Below are 23254 nucleotides of genomic sequence, written 5' to 3' on the forward strand. Positions count from 1 at the left end.
TGATATCCTTAATAAATAAAAAACTTACAAATTGATCTCAACCATGCTAAAACCCCAATTCAACACTAGGCCAAATAAATGAAAAGGTACCTCAGAGTAGAAAAGATATTAATGACTAACCAACATAGAAAACATGTTCAAGTTCACTAGTAATTAAAAATATGAATACTGTACCAACATGGACAGAACTGGAGATCATTATGTTAAGCGAAATAAGCCAGGGGCAGAAAGACAAAACATCACATGTTCTCACTTATTTATGGGATCTAAAAATCAAAACAGTGGAGATCATGGGCATAGAGAGTAGAAGGATGGTTAACAGAGGCTGAGATGAGTGGCTGGGGGTAGAAGAGAAGTGGGGATGGTTAATGGGTACAAAAAAAAATAGAAAGAATGAGTAAGACCTACTATTGATAGCACAATAGGGTGACTATAGTCAATAATAACTTAGTTGTATATTTTAAAATAACTTAAAGCATGTGACTGGATTGGCTGTAACTCAAAGGATAAATGCTTACCGAGACAGATACCCCATTCTCTATGATGTGCTCATTTCACATGGCATACCTGTATCAAAACATCTCAGGTACCCCATTTATATATACTATGTAGCCCCCCAAATTTTTTAATAAAAAATTTATTAAAAATATTAATACCATCTATGGGCTTCTAAATTAGAAAAGTGATGGGGTTTTTTGTTGAGATGGGCTCTTACTCTGTCACCCAGGCTGGAGTGTAGTGACACAATCATGGTTCACTATAGCCCTGCCTTACTGGGTTCAACTGATCCTCCTACCTCAGCCTCCTGAATAGCTGAAATTACAGGTGCATATACCATGACTGGCTAATTTTAAAATTTTTTTGGTAGAGACTGTGTCTCCTTGTGTTGCCCAGGCTGGGTCTCAAGCTCAAGTGATCCTGCCACTGAGCCACTGCACATGGCCTGCGTGTGTGTGTGTTTATATATAACCAGTTATAAAGTTCAGCCTTTCTGAAAGCAATCTGGCATAAAATATCAAGAATCTCTGAAACCTCATGCCCCTTGTTGACCCAGTAATTATAGTTCCAAGAATAATCTGTCTCAAGGAAATAAGCAGAAACCTTGAAAAAAAAATTTTTAAACCTGTTCCAGCCAGTGTTATGTGTTATTTAAATTAGAAAAAAAAATCAGTACTAACCGTAGTGTCCATAAACAGGAAATACATTAAATAAACCACCATATAGCTAGGCAATGTCATATTTTGTTATTATTTAAAACTGAGTTTTCAAAGAATATTAAATAACATGAGAAAATATTTATGACATGTCAAATGAAAAAACAGGACCCAATTTTTAAAAATAGTATGGATTCCAATTCCATTAAAAAAAAAAACAAAACTGTTAAGTATCCACAGATGAAGTGGTCGTTGGGGAGAGGCAGGAAGAACAAAAGAATCAATTAAGAAAATTATTCCAGGGATTACGGGTAATTTACATTTTCTTTGTGTTACCTTTTTATTTTAAAATAATTTTTCATTTATTATTTTTGGTACCCGGAGTGGGGTTCAAATGGGTTACATTTTTGTTTGGTTTTGTTTTTTTTTTGTTTTTGTTTTTGTTTTTGTTTTTTTTTTTGAGACGGAGTTTTCGCTCTTGTTACCCAGGCTGGAGTGCAATGGCACGATCTCGGCTCACCGCAACCTCTGCCTCCTGGGTTCAGGCAATTCTCCTGCCTCAGCCTCCTGAGTAGCTGGGATTACAGGCACGTACCACCATGCCCAGCTAATTTTTTGTATTTTTAGTAGAGACGGGGTTTCACCATGTTGACCAGGATGGTCTCGATCTCTTGACCTCGTGATCCACCCGCCTCGGCCTCCCAAAGTGCTGGGATTACAGGCTTGAGCCACCGCACCCGGCCTTGTTTTGTTTTTGAGATGGAGTCTGATTCTCTTGCCAGGCTGAGTGCAGTGGCAGGATCTCAGCTCACTACAACCTCCACCTCCTGGGTTCAAGTGATTCCCCTGCCTCAGCCTCTCGAATAGGTGGGACTACAGGCACGTGCTACCATACCTAGCTAATTTTTTGTATTTTAGTAGATACAGTGTTTCACCATGTTGGTCAGGATGGTCGCAATCTCCTGACCTCGTGATCCGCCCACCTGGCCTCCCAAAATGCTGGGGTTACAGACATGAGCCACCACACCCAGCCAAGGTTACGTTTTTATAATCATCAAATTCTCTATAACTAAAAGTACAGTGCAAGATCACAGAAGAGCTGGAAGGACCTAGTGGAAAAGATGAAACTTCAGCGGACTACAGGATACTCAACATATATCAGCTGGAGGCTGGAAAAGAGGTGCCAGGACGTAGAGACAGCAGAGGCAAGGGCCTGGGGGAGAGCCAAGTAAGACTTGAACCAGAGTGAAGAGACACAGGGTTGGAAGGTGGCCAGACTGCCAGACTCAGGAATTGAGGGTTTCTTCATTACCACATGGAGCTCTTTGGTACCACTCGATATTTTTCATTAAATTGGTACATCCACTGGACAACTTTAGGCTCCAGAAACAAGGAGCTGGAGAACTAATACAGAGTTTCACTCTTGTTGCCCAGGCTGGAGTGCAGTGGCACCATCTCGGCTCACTGTAACCTCCGCCTCCCAGGTTCAAGCAATTCTTCTGCCTCAGCCTCCTAAGTAGCTGGGATTATAGGTACACGCCACCATTCCCAGCTAATTTTTGTATTTTTTTTTAGTAGAGACAGGGTTTCACCATGTTGGCCAGGCTGGTCTTGAGCTCCTGACCTCAGATGATCCGCCCACCTCAGACTTTTAAAGTGCTGGGATTACAGGCGGACCCAGAGAACTAATATTTTCAAATGATCCCCTCAAGGAAAGAGTAGGAAGACACCAGGTCAGCTGAAAAATTCTAAAGGACTAATGGCCCAGATGGAAAAAACAATTTCTTTGGTTTAATGCTAATAGAAAATAGAGAACAGATTACCTCTAATTCACAAAAGCAGAACCTTACAGAACAGAAACAAAGAGAAGAATTAAGGTGGGATGAATAGATGTCTCAAGAGTAAGATCTTTTACAATCTCAGTACAAGAGCCAAATTGCTTCTCTTTCAGGGACAGAAGTCATTGAAGGCTCTATTGACCTAAATAGAAAAGCCCCAGGGCTCCTCTTTGATAAAGCCTCCCGGACTCCACAGCCCTCATTCCTCAGCCCTCATTCTGTAAGTCACTTTTTCTAGTTAACAGGAACCTCGGAAGAAAAATACTTATAGATTTTTTTATATTGTGGTAAAACAGACATAACATAACATTTACCATGTTAACCATTTTAAGTGTACAATCAATGACATTCGTGCATTCACAACATTGTAAAACCATTCCCACTATCCATTTCTAGAACGTTTCATCATCCCAAATAGAAACTTTGTACCCATTAAACATTAACTCCTCATCTTCCCTTCCCTCAGTCCCCTAGCAACCTCTGTTCTATTTCTCCATGAGTTTGTCTATTCTGGGTAAAAGTGGAATCATACAAAATGTGTCCTTTTGTGTCTGGTTAGTTTCACTTAGCACAGCTGTTCTCAAGGGTCATCCATGTTGTATTAATAGCATGCATCAGAGTGTCATTCCTTTTTAAGGCTGAATCATATTTTATTGTGTGTATATACCACATTTTGTTTATCGACCTGTCTGTGGGACGTTTAGGTTATTTCCATCTTTTAGCTATTATAAAGAATGCTGCTATGGACATTGGTGTGCACACTGAGACCCTGCTTGCAATTCTTTGGGATTGATACTCAAAGTGGAATTGCTGGATCATATGTTAAATGTTTAACTTTCTGAGAAGCCAACAAACTTGTGCTTAGCAGTTACACTATTTTATATTCCCAACAGCAATGCACAGGGGCTTCCGATCTCTCCACATCCTCACCAACACTTATTTTCCATTTTTTAAAAGTTATGTATATTTTACCACAATAAAAAGAAACAAACCAGGCTGGACGTGGTGGCTCACAGCTGTAATCCCAACACTTTGGGAGGCTGAGGTGGGTGGAATGCTTGAGCCCAGGACTTCAGCCTGTCTCTACAAAAAACTGTAAAAATTAGCTGGTAAGGTGGCATACACTTGTAGCCCCAGCTACTCTGGAAGCTGAGGTGGAAGGATCACTTGAGCTAGGAAGGCAGAGGTTGCAGTGAGCAGCCTAGGCTGGTCTCGAACTCCTGGGCTCAAGCAATTGCCCACCTCTGCCTCCCAAAGTGTTGGGAGTACAGGCATGAACCACAGCGCCCAGCTCCAAATTCACTTATTAATTCCAACAAATTATTTATAGATTTTTTTGTACTTTCGATGTACACAATTGTGTCGTCTGCAAACAATGCCAGTTTTATTTCTTCTTTTCTGATTCTTATTCCCTTTTCTTTATTATATTTATAGAAGTGAACTGGTTGCTATGATTTCTTACCTTGATTTTACAACTGAGTTTTTTTGGGAAAACAAAAATCTTAGAAAATCTCAGTCTTTTTCATCTTGTGAAAAGTCCTGATATTTTCATTACACAATGAAAATCAGACCTAATATCATCCGCAAGTGGCCACAGCATCCCCAGTTGTGGCTCTCTGTTGACTCACATTGAAGCATTTGGTACCTCCTGCAGGAGCGGCCATAGTCCACAGTGCTGTGGAAATGTGCTGGTCATGCTCCAGGGACATTTAGACCCAGAGAGAGCTGCTCTGAAGACCTGCTGTGGCCTACTGGGGACACTTGTTCTTGTTCCCTGAGGAGCTGAGACGATCCCAGAGGGAACTCCAGGAGCTTGCACAATGTGATGTCTTCACCAAACCCTTACGCTCATATGGCAGGGCAGCGGGGAACAGGGACTAGGTGCCAAGCTACCTCTACTGCCTGCTGTTCCTGTTTGTGTAGCAATCCTGAAAATTAACCTGACCTACCTAGGTCTGCGAGGTGAACTCACTGGTGGTCATCATTGGCAGCCAAGCAAATGAAGGCCTTTGGAGGAGTCGCTGTGGTTTAGGGATATGAGTGACTCATGGTGATGCTGCTCGTCCTATAACAACCATCGTGTAAATGTCACTTGCAGTGAGGCTATTTGGAAGAAACAGTCTGCATTTCGGTGATGCAGAGGAAGTGCCTCACAGGACTGCCGACAGCTCTCTGCAATGGCATCATGGGTTTTATTACTAAAATCATAATCCCCCGTGTCACAATGCCACCTGGCATGATCTGAAAGGTTTTCTAGGATTTTCATCTTCCCCAACCAGCTGGGTTTTCTTCTTGGCCTGTGTGCCTGAGTTCACAAAATAGAGCACTGTGTTTGTCTTTCAGACACGGCTCTGAGCCGGGTGACAGGCTTTAAGACCCCATGCATCCAAACTGCCAATTAAAGAAGGTCTGAATGCTCTGTGCTGTGGGGCTTCTCTGGGTTTTTTTTTGTGGTATTATTTGTTAATAAAAGTGAATTATTTGCTATGCAGCATTATTCATAATAGCCAAAAGGTGGACACAACCCAAGTGTCCCTCACAGATGAATAGATCAACAAAATATCTATATACACACAATGGAATATTTTTCAACCACAACAAAAAGTAAAAAAGTGATGCATGCTACAACATGGATGAATCTTGAAAACATTATGCTAAACGAGAGAAACCAGACACAGAGGTCACACATTGTATAGCACCATTTATGTGAAATGTCCGGAAAGGCACATCTAAAGAGACAGTAAGTAGACAAGTGACTGTCTGAAGATAGGGAGAGACTGGGAGTAATGGCTACTAGGTACAGGGACTCATTTGGGAAGGTGGAAGTATTTGAAATTAGATCATGGTAATGGTTGCACAACACTCTGAATATATTAAAACCACTGAATTATATACTTTATTTATTTATATTTCATTTATTTATTTATTTAGACAGAGTCTTACTCTGTTGCCGAGGCTGGAGTGCAGTGGCATGATCTCAGCTCCCTGCAACCTCCGCTTCCCAGGTTCAAGGGATTCTCCTGCCTCAGCCTCCCAAGTAGCTGAAATTACAGGCACATGCCACCATACCCAGCTAATTTTTTTGTATTTTTAGTAGAGACAAGGTTTTGCCATGTTGGGCAGGCTGGCCTGGAACTCCTGGCCTCAAGTGATCTGCTGGCGTCAGCCTCCCAAAGTGCTGGGATTACAGGTGTGAGCCACCGTGCCCAGCCTTGAATTGTACACTTTAAAATGGTGACTTTTATGTTACACCGATTTTAACTTAATTAAAAAGGCAAATTATTTGCCATCAACTTATTTTTCACATTAAAAATCAAACATCAACATTACCCTGACACGTGACTCTGAAAGCCCTCTCCTCAACTGCCCAGGGAACTGCTGGGGGACCATGCAGCATTGGGGCTGGTTTCCAAACGAGGTGGGAAAAATTAGCCTTTATATAATCACACCTCTGTATACGGCCATATCCATGGTTACGAGCCACATCAGTGAATTGCATTCTCTGCTTCAATTTCATATAGTTAATAAAAACGGCGTTAGTGTGTGGCAGTCCATGATGCCTTGGCAAGACCATGTGAAGGGGCACGCAACTCTGGCCTCTCCATGTCGGGGCCATCCAGGAGCCTTAACCCACAAAGCACAGACTCCTGCTACCAGCACTGCAGGGGCAACGGCGTTTCAGCTTCAGAGTGAGTCTCGCTTTCTCAATGCAGAAGGTGGGTCCCGGGTGATTCTGGGAAGGGGTCACAACTCTCTACCCTGCCCCCAGAGAGCAAGAGTGAAAGATGAAAAACTCCCTTCCATTCAATTAGTTTCCTTTCAAGGATCAGAGCCTGGCTGGCAGGCGGAAAATTCCACACTCAAGTGAAACAAAAGGGAGCCAGAAAGGAGGGCAGATAAAGGGCATAACACCCTCCCTGCCCTCTTCTATGTACAGAAGTGAGTTCTGACTTTCCAAAGTCCCAGTCAGATCTTAATGGGCTTACCTATGGCATAGAGAGGAGCCAGGTCTATTTCGGTGCTCCCTTCATCAGGGGATGTACACCATGGGGGTGGGAAGGGCGATTTCATTTGATAACTAGACAGTGGCATGAAAAGGCAATGAAGCACATAATGAGAGAGTCACTTTCTTTTTGACTGTTAACCTTCTGGTTCCAACGAGGAGAAAGGCTTAACTCAGAGCTGCTACATCTTTCACACTGCTCATGCTTTGTAACAAAGTAAAAGGAGACTGAGAGCCCTTTGTAGGCAACAGTATCTAGGCTACAATTTAACAAGACTGTTTAATGTCATTTTGTTTATTTTTACTTTTTGATATTAATTTTATCTATGGCAAGCTTTCCACTTAAGGGAGTGATAATTATATCACTTTTTAAGCAATTGATTTAAGGATTTTTTAAAAAACATGGCTCACTCTAAAGGAAATACAAAAGAAAAGGACAGGTGGTATCCAGATAGGGCAAGAATAATAACAGTGGTCCAAGAATGACATATTCTGGAAACTTCTTTTCCTTTCTGTTACTTCTTTACTAATGAATACTTCTAGAACAACTCTAAAAGCATTCTGTCCTACACATGCCATCTCAATGGTTCTGCTCTTTCCTGTTCATTTTGCAGTGACATTGCTGTACCTGTCAGGACATCACAGGGTCAGAATCCAATGATCAAGTCCAGGCATGGTGGCTCACGCTTATAATCCTAGCACTTTGGGAGGATCACTTGAGGTCAGGAGTTCGAGACCAGCTCAGCCAACATGGCAAAAGCCTGTCTCTACTAAAAATACAAAAATTAGCCAGGCATGGTGGCACATGCCTATAGTCCCACCTACTCGGGAGGCTGAGGCAGGAGACTCACTTGAACCCAGGAGGTGGAGGTTTCAGTGAGTCAAGATCATGCCACTGCACTCCAGCCTGGGTGACAGAGGGAGTCTATGTCTCAAAAAAAAAAAAAAAAAAAAAAAATCCAATGATCAAGAAGATACCAAAGCAGTTCCCATAAAAATGTACAATCCTTGCTTGAAGACAGAATCACTGACTTTGGGAATGTGGGTGGGGAAACATGCTATCAGAAACCTGAAAGGGTTAGGCATGATGGCTCATGCCTATAATTCCAGTACTTTAAGAGGCCGAGGTGGGAGGATCACTTGAGGCCAGGAGTTCGAGACCAGCCTAGCCAACATGGCGAAACCCCATCTCTACTAAAAATACAAAAAACTAGCTGGGCATGGTGGCGCATACCTGTAAAATCCCAGCTGCTCGGGAGCCTGAGGCAGGAGAACTGATTGAACCCAGGAGGTGGAGGTTGCAGTGAGCCAAGATCATCCCACTGCACTATAGCCTGGGTGACAGAGCACAACTCTGTCTCAAAAAAAAAAAAATCGGAAATAACTGATCTGATCAAGAACAGTCCCAAAATTCAGAAGAGGATGAGTACCTTTTAACTTTTCTGTATGTCTGAACTATTTCCTAATAAAATATTGGACAACCACAAAAAGAACAAGCAGATATTATGATACTCTTGAAAACATCAATTATAAAACTGGCTTACCAATAATAGATTCTTATCAGTGCTGAAGGCCACAGGAGAAATGAGGCTACGAATGCCAGGATTGGGATGGCCAGTGTCCCGCCCGCAATCACAAACATGTTAACCACATCAAGATCCATCCTGCTCTTTCAGGCTGGCTCACACCTGCAGGGGCCAAAGAGAATGATAATTTTAAAACTCTGTCTTAAGGGCAAAGAAGCAAAGGGGACAAGAAAAGTGAAGTTCCCAGAATGAAGGTAAAGATCAGGAGGAAAGCAAAGCAGGTAAATGCTTTAAAACAAACAAACAAACAAATAGACGTGACAACTAAAAGCAATAAGGAATTTTTCAGAGGAGCCTGGATTTATAAAAAACACTATTAAGGACATTGTTGGCACAAATGTGGAAATCTGAGTAAGGACTGGGTATTAGACAACATTGTTGTATCAGTGTTGCAATTCTTGAGTATGATGACGAGAATGTGGTTACGTATGTATGTAGGAGAGTATCTTCCCTCTTAGGAGATGTATGCTGAGGTTGTAAGGGGTAAAGTATAATGTTATCTGCTACTCACTTTAAAACACTTGTGAAAGAAAAAGTAATATGTGTGTATTTGTGTTAGTGGGAAGAAAGGAAAGAGAAATAAAGCAAATATGGTAAAATGCTAACCACTGGGGAATCCAGGTGAAGGTTATATGATATTAACCTTTCAATCTTTCCGTAGGCTTGCAATTTTTAAAAATAAAAAAGGACAGGTTGGGCATGGTAGCTCATGCCTGTGATCCAGCACTTCAGGAGAGTGAGGCAGGAGGATCACTTGAGCCCAGGAGTTTGAAGCTGTAGTAAGCCATGATGCACCACTGTACTTCAGCCTAGGCAACAGAGTGAGAACCCTCTTTAAAACAAAAACAAAAACAAAAGACAGAGACTTTTAAAGAAATCAATGAACATGTACATGTACACATGGATATGAGAAACCAGTAACAGTGATTCCATTTAAGATGGGAAATTAGATAGCTAAGTGTGAGGAATAGATAGGAAACTTGTTTTTCACTTTTTAAAACTTTTAAGTTATTATGTAAATATATAACCTGTGTGAATTCATTCAAGGTAGTATCAAAAAATATAAAGGGAAAAATAGTAGAGAAAGTTACAGAATATAGTCTCAAACCCTTTTAGAAAGCCTAAAAGTTTTTTTCATAGTTTCAGTAGAAGTTTTGGCTAAATGGAGCCTAAATCCCCTTCACATTTAGTTAATAAGTAAAACAAATAGCTAAAGTATGTGAAAAAGTTTACCTAACTAACATGTTTACTCATGTAGTCTCAAAATTAACCTTTAAGCCAGATGGTCCTCTCAAGAGGAAGCTGACCAAGGATATACCCTCTAACAGTGTTTGATTTATGCATCAGAACCTGTGCTTTAATCTTCACTCTAGAAGTGCTGACTCAAGGCTTTATCAATTAAACTTTACTAAATAAATGCAAGTTTCACTCGCTGGGGAGGGCTGGTAGTCACAACTGTTTATAGCACTCTCTAAGGAGTCTATAAGAAGCCGCACAGACCCTCAGACAAACTAGCAAAGCATAATATCTGTGTGTCAGTGTACTTTATTCATCTGTCACTGAGTCAAGGTCTGCAAGACAGACCCCCGCAATGTAGTGACCCTGACAGTGGCACCCAAATGTAGGGCAACACTGACAATCACCAATTCAAAAAATAAATACACAATAAAAAGTTAGGGGGATATAAGCCAAAAAGGTAGTTTTCAGTGTACTTTCTGATGTTCTCCTAAAGACTTACACATCTGAAGACTAGAATGTGGGATGCATAAAAATGAGGACTGGGTGTCTCCAGCACCGACTACAACTTGACACATAATAGATGCACTAGAATCCCAGATGAATCAGAAGCCCTGCCCTGTCCTGTCTTATGAGCTTGCAATACAGTTCATTCTAGCACGGAATGAAAAATACTTCAGGCTGGGTGCCGTGGCTCATGCCTGTCATTTCAACACTTTTGGGAGGCAGAGGTGGAAGAATCACTTGAGGCTAGGCATTCAAGACCAGCCCGGGCAACATCACAAGACCTCATCTCTATTTTATGTATGTATGCATGTGTATACACATATATATGTATATACGCATACATATATATCATAAAATATACAAATATAAATATATAATAAAATACATCATAAATATATATTTCAAGTCCCATCATTCTCCCCATACAGAAAACACCTGAGAGGACCTGTAAGCCTGGTGTGGCCCTCTGCCTTGATTCCCAGCCATCTGTGCTAAGTGTGTAGGATTCACCAAACGTTAACACAGAAAAAAGCATTAACATCTAACAAATCATGGCTTTCCTTACATTTCCTGGGAAATGGAGTGATCTCTCCCATATGCTTCTATCAACTGATACTTAATTCAATTTTATAACAAGTTCATGGCAGCACAGTATAACCTCACATCCACTGAGCACAAGGGTCAGCACCCTTTTTCTGTAAAGGGCCAGACAGTGACTGTTTCAGCACTGTGGGCCACAGAATCGCTATCACAGCTGTTCAATCTGCCACTGGATGAGAGAGCAGCCATTGAAGATACGTTAACGAATGGGTATGACTATGTTCCAGTGAAACTTCACAGAAATAGGGTGTAGGCCAAATTTGGCCTGAAGGCTGTAATTTGCCAACCCTTGATACAGCACATCAGCCCTTTCACATAGGAAAGGCAGGTGTTTCATCCTATTTTATAGCCTGAGGAAACCGAGGCTCCGAGAGGCTAAATAACTTGCCCAAGGTCACTCAGCTGGTAGTCATGACTACCAAACAGGTTTCTAACTCCAAGCCTTTGCACCAAGCTTGACTTTGTCTATTTTTTATATTTTTCAAATGGCCTTTCCTCAGTCTCTGAAACCTCTTTGCTGTTAGGCATCTACATTCATCATCCCTAATTTCTCCATGAAGATACATGTTCTCCATCTTCAAGTGGCTTTGCCTAGCAAGTACTTCCCAGCCTAAAGGAGACAGATGCATCCACAGGTGGGTTAGATGGTTCTTTTCATTACATAGACATACTCTGAGTGCAGTCCTGCATCTACAGTGATGAAATCTGCCATCTTCCCAGGGCATAAGCACTGTCTGTCTCTGATGCAACTGCCCTCTCAGTTTCTTAGTCACTGTAAACAATTTTCCCAGCACACCTAAATCCCTGAATGATTCACCTATTTAACACTGGCTACAATTTACCCTGCTAAAAGGCATCACCATCAAGGGGTATGCAAGTTAATTGTAGACTGAAGGGAATTTGTACAGATCTGTTTGAACACCGTGGGCTGTGAATGAGTTGACAAAGATGGGAACTGTCAGCTTTGAGAAGACTTTTCCACAAAGTCTTTAAAAACTGCTGAGGGCCACTGTGAATTATTACTGAGCAGCAGGGAGTCCTTTGGACTAAGAATTAGAACAGTTTATGCCCAAAGCCACATAATATCATAGACTCTGACACTGGAGATGACAGCCCCAAAATGAAGGCATGATCATTAAAAAACAAAAAACAACAACGAAAAACCCTCTCTGCTCTGTCAGTGCCTGCCATGATGCCACAGTCAGTTTCAGCAAAGGTTTCATCTGGCTCCATCTTCTGTTTAGCAGCAAAATAAAGTCTTCCATAAGGAGCTTTTATAGAACATGATTAATTTAGCAATGTTTGGACTTATTACAGAAAACCCTGCACACTCTCCCTGACAAGGTCAAATAAATCCAGACCTTAATTGAAGAAACCACGATTCTGAATTTTCTGTACAGATAAGTAGGCAGTTTATTCCTATCTCTACAACATCCTTCATTTTACAAAGGACTTGCTTCAGCTTTCCTTTAAAAAGACAGCTCCCCTGCCATACTGGTGTTTATTTCTAAATACTCTGTGTACCTAGGGGAGAGGTTGGAAGCAGAAAAACTGAAGCATTAAGAACCAGGAACTGCCAATGGCCAAGTATCAGAGCTCAACTAAGAAGTGTAACTTGAGTTTCCCAAAGCAGGGGACCCATACAACTGAGAGTTTGCAAGATGACTTTTGCAAGCAGGAGGACTAAAGAACGTTTCAGGGTCACATAGCATTAGATAACACTGACATATATACTAGGAAAGTCATCCCTTTTCAGTCCTTTTCAGTCCTACTTGGGTCAAAGAGAAACTCTCAGGGTGGTGGTGGTAAACAGCCTCTATGCTGGGCATGGTGGCTCATGCCTGTAATCCCAGCACTTTGGGAGGCTGAGGTGGGTGGCTTGCTTTAGCAAACGAGCTTGAGACCAGCCTGGGCAACATGGAGAGACACCATCTTTACAGAAAATACAAAAATTAGCTGGGCATGGTGGCATGTGCCTGTAGTCCCAGCTACTCAGGAGGCTGAGGTGGGAAGATCACTTGAGTCCGGGAGGCTGAGGTTTCAGTGAGCTGAGAATGTACCACTGTATTCCAGCCTACGAAACAGAGGGAGATTATCTCAAAAAAGACAAGGGGGGAAAAAAGTCAATTTAAAGAAAAAATGCTCAGTAGGTGATACATGAATCTAGCAAAAATCGTGATGGTTACACATGAATGGCTGCCACTGAGGGGCAAACTCGTGCGATAGATGGCACCAGGCTGGGGCACCAGTGTGGCAGCTGGCCCTCTCCAACCTGCCTCTTCCACACATCAGCTGGGAGACCTTGGTTTCCTCATCTATTTAACGAGAACATTCAAATAGTCATGTCTGTTCTTTCTTCCTTTGGTTATTTAAACATTTCTGGAATTATGACAGGCAATTGAAAGAGTAGGATTTGGCTCGCCCCCACAAGCATCTTCTTCCCTATTAGAGCTTCCAGAACCTAAAACATCACCTGGCAAAGACTTGGTGCTTGATCATATTTATTGTCTGACTTAATAAACTGAAAAACAATACATTTTATCTATTTATCATGTCAAGTGAGGCACCCAAGGGTTAAAGACAGTGATCGGTGGCCCTGTGGCACAATGTGAAGCAGACAATGCCAGGAAGGAGAGCTGGCCAGGATGGCACCAGGGAGAACACACTCTCACATCCCAGGCTCAGGGTCCTCTGCCACTGGTTAACACCCAAGCTGTGCATTTGGGGGCTCTTATGTCTGAACGCAGTGGCAAAGATTAACTGGATAGGGGACATGTCAGTGGATCCAGATAAACACTGCACCAAGGAAATCAAGTTTAATCTGGGGTTAGGAGTAAGGCACATCTGACTATTTTCTTTTAATGTTCTCACTGATTTTGAAAGGTGGGATCTTGAGTTCCGATATCTTAATCTTAAGGGTATAAAGTAAAATCCAATAATAAACAATGTAAAACACTTTCATAGAATCTCATAGACACATCTCTCCTTGCTTCTCCAGACTTACTGATTTCTTTTTTTTATTTTTTTTTATTTTTGAGGTGGAGTCTTGCTCTGCCACCCAGGCTGGGGTGCAATGGCACAGTCTCAGCTCACTGCAACCTCCGCCTCCTGGGTTCAAGCAATCTCCTGACTTAGCCTCCCAAGTAGCTGGGATTACAGGTGTCTGCCACTATGCCTAGCTAATTTTTGTACTTTTAGTAGACATGGGGTTTCAGAGGCTGGTCTCAAACTCCTCACCTCAGGTGATCTGCACACCTTGGCCTCCCAAAGTGCTGGGATTACACTGCACTCAGCCAACCTACTGATGTCTGCCGACAGTAACTGCATCAGTCTAACCTCCTAGATGCCAATGCATCTTTCATTGTCCTACTTGCTCACCCCTTCTGTTAGGCAAAGGTAAAGAGGTACCAGCACTGGAATCAACTTGTCCAAATCTAAACAAACTACGCTGCCCGATATATGGCAATTTAAATGTAATTTAATAAAAGCCAAAGAAAATTCAAACCTCAATTCTTCAGTCACACCAGCCACATTTCAAGTGCTCAACAGTTACATGTGGATAAGCAATACCATATTAGACAGCACAGCTTTAGGGGACTTACATCCCTAAACACCAATCCCTTAGGCCAGTTGGGTTCAACATTTACTATGAATGTAAGGTAAGAAGAAAAATTATCACCAGGTGTGGAACTTTGTAGGAGTCAGACCACAGCTCCCCTCAGCCACCACACTGGCTCCAGAGCCTCCTTTCCTCTCCCTTTTATTTCTGTCAAGGCTGTTCTTTCATGCTCCATAGTCCTCCCACCACCAGCTGCCAGAGGAATCTCCTGAATTCACACCAGGAATCAGGCTGTGCTGGTCTCATGACCGCCAAATAAAATGTGAACTCTGACCACCCGATGTGATCCCAGCTCAGCTTCCCAGTCCTGACTCGCAGTCTTTGCCTGCACTCCAAATAAGCAGTTCCCAGCCCCCAGGCAAGCCCCATACAGCTTCATTGTGTCTTCCTTCCTGCCGATCCCTTGGTGTGGAACACATCTTGGCTGCCTGGTGAGCTCTTCCCTGGCTTCAAGGCCGGGAGAAGTGTCCCCTTCCCAAGAAAACATCGGGGCCCATGAGTGCAGGCCTTCCAGACCCCCTTCAAATTCAGAGCCAGGTTCCCTGCATATTCTTTCAGAACTATTTGTAGGGGGCTTTTAGGGTGTGCATCAGAGCTTTGAAAACCTTCATGTGCCGAATCCTTTCCCACTAGACCTGATCAGAGAAATCAGGCAGCACAGTTTGGCCTGCTGGGCTTACAACAGCAGTCCCAGTCTAATTAAAGGCAGACTTTTGGGGGAAATCTATGGTGGTAAAAATCCATACTCACTCTTCAAAGAGCACAGCCTTCTTTCCCAACTGCTACTGGCTCTGGCAGGAGCTGCAAATGAGATTCTGGAATCACACAAAATAAAATGACAAAGCATTAACTTATACTAGGGAATATGAATGAGGTGCTAACAGCCGGCCAGACTGCCAGCTTCAGTGAAGGTGGAGCACTCTCTTCCTCAGCACAAAGTACAAACAGCTTGTGGCTTTATAGGACGCCTCTTGTTCAGGTCACCTCCCCCCATAAGGCAATTAGGCAAATGTGCACAAAGGGCAGGCATCTCAGATAACAAGTGAGGATTATAAAGGATTGAAGGAGCTCAAAGAAGAAATCTGGTGAGTAGCCAAGCCTGGAATGTGCTGCATGATAGTTAAAGCTCTCCTCCATCGCGATTAGGGCTTACCTAAACTGTTCAGAAAGGAATGGAAGCAAAGCAGCAACCAACGGGCAAGTGAGGATAATACTGTTACCAGAGTGATAGCACTGGGACAGCCAGGGGGCTGCACAGCTCCAAAACTGGAGCTGGGCAGAAGCAGGGAGGCACTACAACTGCTCAGCAGCAAGAGAATGAGAGGAGCAAAGGAAATGAAATGAGCAAAACCCCTCAATTGTTTCAGATGAATCAAAGTGTTAAGTATAAAAAATAAAACCATCAGCTGGGTGCAGTGGCTTATGCCTATAATCCCAGCACTTTGGGATATCGAGGTGGGCAGATCACAAGGTCAGGGGTTCAAGACCAGCCTGGCCAACATAGTGAAACCCATCTCTACTAAAAATATAAAAATTCGCTGGGCTTAGTGGTGGGTGCCTATAGTCTCAGCTGCTCAGGAAGCTGAGGTAGGAGAATGGCTTGAACCCGGGAGGCGGAGGTTGCAGTGAGCCGATATTGTGCCACGGCACTCCAGCCTGGGCAACAGACTGAGAGTCTGTCTCAAAAACCAAAACCAAAACCATTAAGTTCTAAGAAAAAAACACGAGAATTCTATTTTTAAAGTATCTCCATAGAAAAGGGCTTTCTAAGTAATGTCTAACATCCAGAGGCCATAACAAAAGGATTATTAATTGCATTAAAAGTGTTTAAATGTCCACATGGAAAGAGATACCATAAGTAAGAATAAAATTTGTCAATACGTATCAGAGGAAACATAGTAATTTCCTTAATCTATAAAGCGTTTCTACAAATCAAGACCACCACCAACAAAACCTAATAGAAAAATGAGCAAATGATCTGAACAGATAATTTACCAGGAAGGAAATACAAATGACTCTTAACTATATAAAAAGATGCTCAATCTCATTTATTATAAGAGACATGCAAATTAAATCTACAGGGTGATGGTGATCCTTCTTTATCATACTGGCAAAGAATAAGTTGTTTAATGCAGACAGTGCTGCTGAGGCTATGGAAAAATAGATGCTCTCATATAATGTACCAATTTGCATTCTCATCAGCAAACTCTACAGACGGCAATTTGGCAAAATCTGTGGCTGTGTAAAATGCACATATCCTTGACCTAATGATCTTCTCTTCTTCTAGGACTTCATTTATTTTATGCCTGATTAGGTGTGAAAATGTTTGTGTAAGAGTATTACAATAGTATTCATAATGACAAACGATTGGAAATAATTCACATGCTCACATATAGCAAATTTATAGTTAAGTAAATGATGGCGTAGCTTTACAAAGAAACACATATGGCCATTAAATACAAATAGAAATTAGATATAAACCTTTTATATAATGAAACAGTCCTATTTGTTGCTATGGGTAACAACTTTCAAGGTACATTAACTCAAGAAAGCATGGAACAGAAGAATAAGAGTAATACCTCTAACACTGAAAAACAGAGAATAAGAGAGAAAATATGTTTGTTATGCTTACATATGTGTGAAATCCTTCTGAATGGACACAGAAGAAATCGACCACGGTTATAGTTAGCACTGGAAGGGAAACTGCAGGGCTGGGGACAAAGATGAGAGGGAGACTTTTCCCTGATACCTTTTCTCCCTTTTGAAGTGCTACCATGCGCATATTTAATTAAAAACTACAATATAGGCTGTGGCTCATGCCTGTAATCCCAGCACTTTGGGAGGCCAAGGCGGGAGGATCACTTGAGGCCACGAGTTCAAGACTAGCCTGGCCAATAGGGTGCAACCCCAACTCTACTAAAAATACAAAAATTAGCCAGGCATGGTGGTGTACGCCTGTAGTCCCAGCAACTCAGGAGGCTGAGGCATGAGAATCGCTTGAACCTGGGAGGTGGAGGTTACAGTGAACCAAGACTGCTATTGTACTCCAGCCTGTGTGACAGAGCCAGACTCTATTCCTTATTCCTGCCCTAATTGATAAGGCCATTGGACTTTGTAACCAATGTTGACTCCATATCCTATGACCCTCCACTCCCAGCTTGCAAAAAACTACCCACCCCAAACCTATAAAACCACTCCTATCCCACCATCCTTTGCCGATGCCATTTTCAGCCTCAGCCCACTTGCACCCAGGTGAATAAACAGCCATGTTGCTCACACAAAGCCTGTTTGTTTGGTGGTGGTGGTGGTGGGCGGGGGGGGTCCTCTTCATTCAGCACATGTTTAACACTAGTCACATAGGGCTGCTTAAAATTAAATTGAAATTAAATAAAATTAAAAATTTGGGTCCTCAGCTGCACTAGCCACATTTCAAATGCTCAATAGCCACCTGTAGTTTGTGATTATCATACAGGACAGCAGAAATATAAACATTTCCCTTACCACAAAAGTTCTAGTGGCCCATCCCGGACTCTACACTAGTTCAAGAGGCCAGACACCATGACTCACACCTATAATCCCAGCACCTTGGAAGGCCGAGGCAGGAGGATCACTTTGGGCCCAGGAGTTCGAGACAAGCCTGGGCAACATAGCAAGACCCCATCTCTACGAAAAATACAAAAATGAGTTATGGTGGTGCATGCCTGTAGTCCCAGCTAGAATCGCTTGAACCCGGGAGGTAGAGGTTGCAGTGAGCCAAGATCATGCCACTGCACTCCAGCCTGGGTGACAGAGTAAGACTATGTCTCAAAAACAACAAAAAAAGGCCAAGCATGGTGGCTCATGCCTGTAATCTCAACACCTTGGGAGTCCGAGAGGGCGGATTATGAGGTCAGGAGTTCAAGACCAGCCTGACCAACATGGTGAAACCCCGTCTCTACTAAAAAAAAAAAAAAATACAAAAATTAGCTGGGCATGGTGGCACATGCCTTGTAATCCCAGCTACTCAGGAGACTGAGGCAGGAGAATCACTTGAACCTGGGAGGCAGGCATTGCAGTGAGCCGAGATGGTGCCACTGTACTCTTGCTCTGGGAGTCAGAGCAAGACTCCACCTAAACGAAAAATAAATGCCCACTAGAGACAGCCACCAAACATTAACTGCTTCCCATTATAAGGGGAAAGAATACAAACATGAATGCTGGAAGGATGAAACTCCCTCCATCTCCACCCACTCTACGCAGCCTAGCAGCCCACTCTATTAACATTCAATGACTGGGGACTACTGCCCACGTGACTGTCCAAAGGTTACGCCTCCATGGCAGGAACTTTCGTCCTTAAGACTCCAAGTCCACTACTCTAAGATAGAGAATAGGAATTTATCAAATGATAAACGTTCTTATCATTCTAACCTGGAACCACATGACGGTCCATAAACCTTACATTCTTATCTCCTTTGTGGTTCTGGAAGAGGTACTGATTAGATGGTTCGCTCTCTCCTGCTTTGCACCAAAGCTCAGACAACTGGTTCCACATGGGGGCTCTTGATGAAGAACCAGCCCAGCCCACAGTCCCCTCCCTGCTTTGGCCACCTGGGCAGCACTGTGGGAAAGAGAATCCAGCCAAGCCAGGCTGGTCTTGTGGGTGGAGGATCAGAGAGAACCAGAAAGCCTCACTACCTGATCCTCTAGAGAAGTGACAGCCAGAGGAGGGACAGGCAGGCAGATCAGTCCGAGGCTCGGCTGGAAGGCAGGGGGTTGTGCATCCTGTGGTACAGCTTTTAACAAATCACACTGGCCAAGAAGCAAGGCGATGAAACATGTCACACATGCCCTGACCTCACCCAGCAACATCAGCCTCTGGTCAAGATGTGGGCTATGGTGATAGCCTGGAATAACCGCCTGTTTGAATGTGTTTAAAATGAGACAACCCTACAGGACTATAAGCCAGTCTCCCGCTGGATGAAACAGGAGCCAAAAGCCACTTGACTCTTTACCTTCAAGAAGCCCAGTCTTCAAGCACTAGTGGAGCCCAGAATAGCTTTGAACATTTCTCACTGGGTTAGCACGAATACACATACTGTCATCAGCCAGGTCACCCCTCAAAGGTAAAGTGCTAGAAGGAGCATCATGTAAGTGACTATTTGCCACAGGACAGATAGGAATTAAAATAGCCCTTTATTGGTATGCTATATAGCAGGGGGCAAAAACAGAACCTCAGCACCCAAAACATTCTCTGTTGCCCAAACTTGCACTTTTAGATAAGAGGAAATAGGCTCGGTGTAGTGGTTCAAACCTGTAATCCCAGCACTTTGGGAGGCTGAGGGAGGCGGATCACCTGAGGTTGGGAGTTCAAGATAGGTCTGACCAACGTGAAGAAACCCCATCTCTACAAAAAATACAAAATTAGCTGAGTGTGGTGGCACATGCCTGCAATATCAGATACTTGGGAGTCTGAGGCAGGAAAATCGCTTGAGCCTGGGAGGTGGAGGTTGAGGTGAGCCGAGATCACACCACTGCATTCCAGCCTGGGCAACAAGAGCAAAACTCTGTCTCAAAAGAAAAAAAAAAAAAAAAAAAGAGGAAAAGCAGGTAGATCAAAGATGTTTTGTTTTTTTTGTTTTTTTTTTTTTTTTTGAGACGGAGTTTCGCTCTTGTTACCCAGGCTGGAGTGCAATGACGCAATCTCGGCTCACCGCAACCTCCGCCTCCTGGGTTCAGGCAATTCTCCTGCCTCAGCCTCCTGAGTAGCTGGGATTACAGGCACGCGCCACCATGCCCAGCTAATGTTTTGTATTTTTAGCAGAGACAGGGTTTCACCATGTTGACCAGGATGGTCTCGATCTCTTGACCTCGTGATCCACCCGCCTCGGCCTCCCAAAGTGCTGGGATTACAGGCTTGAGCCACCGTGCCCAGCTGTTTTTTTTTTTTTTTTTTTTTTTTTGAAACAGAGTCTCTCTCTGTCGCGCAGGCTAGAGTGCAGTGGCACGATCTCAGCTCACTGCAACCTCTGCCTCCAGAGTTCAAGCGATTCTCCTGCCTCAGCCTCCCCAGGTAGCTGGGATTACAGATGTGAATCACCACGCTGGCTAAGTGTTTTTAGTAGAGACAGGGTTTTGCCATGTTGGCTAGGCTGGTCTCGAACTCCTAGCCTCAAGTGATCCTCAAGTGATCCAACCGCCTTGGCCTCCCAAAGTGCTGGGATTACAGGCGTGAGCCACCATGCCCTGCCCAGTGTTTTGCCTTTCGAAAGGAGGCGCAGTGGCTCATGCCTGTAATATCAGCACTTTGGGAGGCTGAGGTGGGCGGATTACCTCAGGTCAGCAGTTCAAGACCAGCCTGGCCAGTGCGGTGAAATCCCATCTCTACTAAAAATACAAAATTAGCCAGATATGGTGGCAGGTGCCTGTAATCTCAGCTACTCGGGAGATTAAGACAGAAGAATCATTTAAACCTGGGAGGCGGAGGTTGCAATGAGCCGAGATCATGCCATTGCTCTCCAGCCTGGGTGACAGAGCAAGACTCCATCTCCAAAAGGTGAAGTTGGTCTGCAGTACTTCCCAACTGCAGGAACAAAGTTAATGTTAAACAAACAAACAAAAAAGCCCTGCTAATAAACACTGGCAAGCTTTAGCAGGACCAGATTTCCTACTCCCAACACAAAGTCTAGGACCCCAGCATTCAGGACCCTCGTGAACTCATGCCCATGTTCTTTCTTGCCAGAATCTCCTCCCCAGGACCTAAAAAAGATAAGCACCAGAAAAAAGGATATGTGGTAAAGCCACACTCAGAATATCATTGTTAAGAGTAAAATACAGTTTTGTTTAGTGCTTTATCCAAATAAACAAAACAAAAATCAAATCCATTTTAAAAGCAATAGTAAATTTTAAGCAAATTTTAGGCTAAACAAAATTTAGGCTATAATTACACTTCTGTGCCTTTTTTTTTGCAACAGGGTCTTGCTCTGTTGCCCAGCCTAGATTGTAGTGGCACAGTGCAGCCTCAACTTCCTGGGCCCAAGCAATCCTTCCACCTCAGCCTCCTGAGTAGATGGGACCACAGATATGCACCATCACACCCAGCTAAGTTTTCATTTTTTGTAGAGATGGGGTCTCTCCGTTACCTAGGCTGTTCTCAAACCCCTGGCCTCAAGCAACCCTCTTGCCTTGACCTCCCAAAGTGCTGCCATTACAGGCGCAAGCCACCATGCTCAGCCCTGTGTCAGTTCTTAGAACAAAGACTTCATCTCATGGAGATTGTTTTACAGTATGGCAAATCCTTCTAATCAACATTTGGTCATCGCTGTGCTATCATAGAGAAGCCATGTTTGCAAAAATATCTTTTGGCTTCACTGATTTCTGGAGGGCTTCTCAACTCTTTGATTTTCAAGTCTCTCCCCTGAAGGAGCGTTCATCCTTTCTCTTCATCAATTGTTGACAGATCTCACATTGCCAGATCCTGCTATTGCTTTGACATGTCATTTAAGCAGTTCTTCAACATCACTGGCTTTGATTTCATGAGATATTGCCTCTCTTAAGAGTTGCAATTATACTTTCCATTGTTTGTCTCATATTTGCAAAACATCTGACCACCAGGGAGAGACCCAGAGCTAAAATACGGATGCTCCTGGAGCCCGGCTAACTGCCAGGGTTGAAGACAAAGGGAGGGATGATGAAGTAGGACCTAATTTTACACATGGCAAAGCCATTAATGAATATTTTCTTGTTATGAAAACTTCTGCTTCCCAGCCAGGTGCAGTGGCTCACATCTGTCATCCCAGCACTTTGGGAGGCCAAGGCAGGCGGGTCACTTGAGGTTCGAGACCAGCCTGGTTAACATGGTGAAACCCCGTCTCTAACTAAAAATACAAAAAAAATAGCCAGGCTTGGTGGTGCACTCCTGTAGTCCTAGCTGCTAAGGAGGCTGAGGCACAAGAATCCCTTGAACTCGGGAGGCAGAAGTTGCAGTGAGCTGAGTTTGCACCACTGTGCTCCAACCTGGGCCACAGAGCGAGACTCTGTCCAAAAAAAAAGAAAGAAAACAAAATTTCTGCTTCCCATCCACCATCTGGAAACTGGAGAATCAGATTCTAGGTACACTTAATAATCTGACTTTCTCATGACTATATCTGCACTGGCTTTCTGGTTTTTTTTTTTTTCTCGATTTTCTCCACTTTAAGACATCTTCTACCTCCTTGAAGACATCCTCTGCCTTCCCCCAGTACTCCTGTAAAGAAATCTTTCTGGCAGAGCTAGAAGTTATCTCCTTCACTTAGCCTTTCCTCAGTACCCCAGTAACCTCTGTTTCATCCTCCATGCCCCAGAGTATTTGGTATGAATATTTCCCTTTCAAGACACTTGTGATTTGTATCTTGCTATGAGAACACTGGCTGGACCTTCCACTAGGCTGCAAGCTCCTCAAAAACAAGTCTGACCACATCTTTGCCTCTGTCACGATACTTAGCACCCACTGTCGCTTGTCCTTGCTGGGCACTTGGTCAATGACAAATGATAAGCTGGGGAGTCAAAACAGAACCAACTGTTCAGACTGAGAAGACACAAGTCCCCGCACCCATCACACAGCCTTGCGGGAAGAAGTCATCAATCAACTGGTGGGGTGTCCCACCAGTGTCAACACAGGTCATCTCTTCACCCTGCTCACAAGGCCACCAATGAAAGAAACCTTCATCAGGGCAGTATAGTTTTAGAGGTGGTAG

At 43.4% G+C, this 23254-nt stretch overlaps 1 protein-coding gene across 8 annotated transcripts in view; it reads right to left on the reverse strand.

The window, feature by feature from the left end:
* Positions 1-23254, reverse strand: part of ABHD6 (abhydrolase domain containing 6, acylglycerol lipase) — a 49623-nt gene that overhangs the window by 21829 nt on the left and 4540 nt on the right. For 2 of the 8 annotated variants that reach the window (XM_010346978.3, XM_010346977.3), the window contains exons 2-3: positions 15294-15344; positions 8540-8683 (exon numbers count right to left, since the gene is read on the reverse strand). In XM_010346978.3, coding sequence (XP_010345280.1) covers positions 8540-8658 — 119 coding nt within the window. In that variant the 5' untranslated portion in view covers positions 8659-8683; positions 15294-15344. Of the gene's footprint in view, positions 1-8539; positions 8684-9224; positions 15273-15293; positions 20110-23254 lie in introns of those variants that run through there. The other 6 variants (XM_010346976.3, XM_003936525.4, XM_010346979.3 and 3 more) reach the window with 4 other exon arrangements.

The sequence above is a fragment of the Saimiri boliviensis genome, chromosome 8 (assembly GCF_048565385.1).
Source record: "Saimiri boliviensis isolate mSaiBol1 chromosome 8, mSaiBol1.pri, whole genome shotgun sequence".
In the NCBI taxonomy this organism is placed as follows: domain Eukaryota; kingdom Metazoa; phylum Chordata; class Mammalia; order Primates; family Cebidae; genus Saimiri; species Saimiri boliviensis.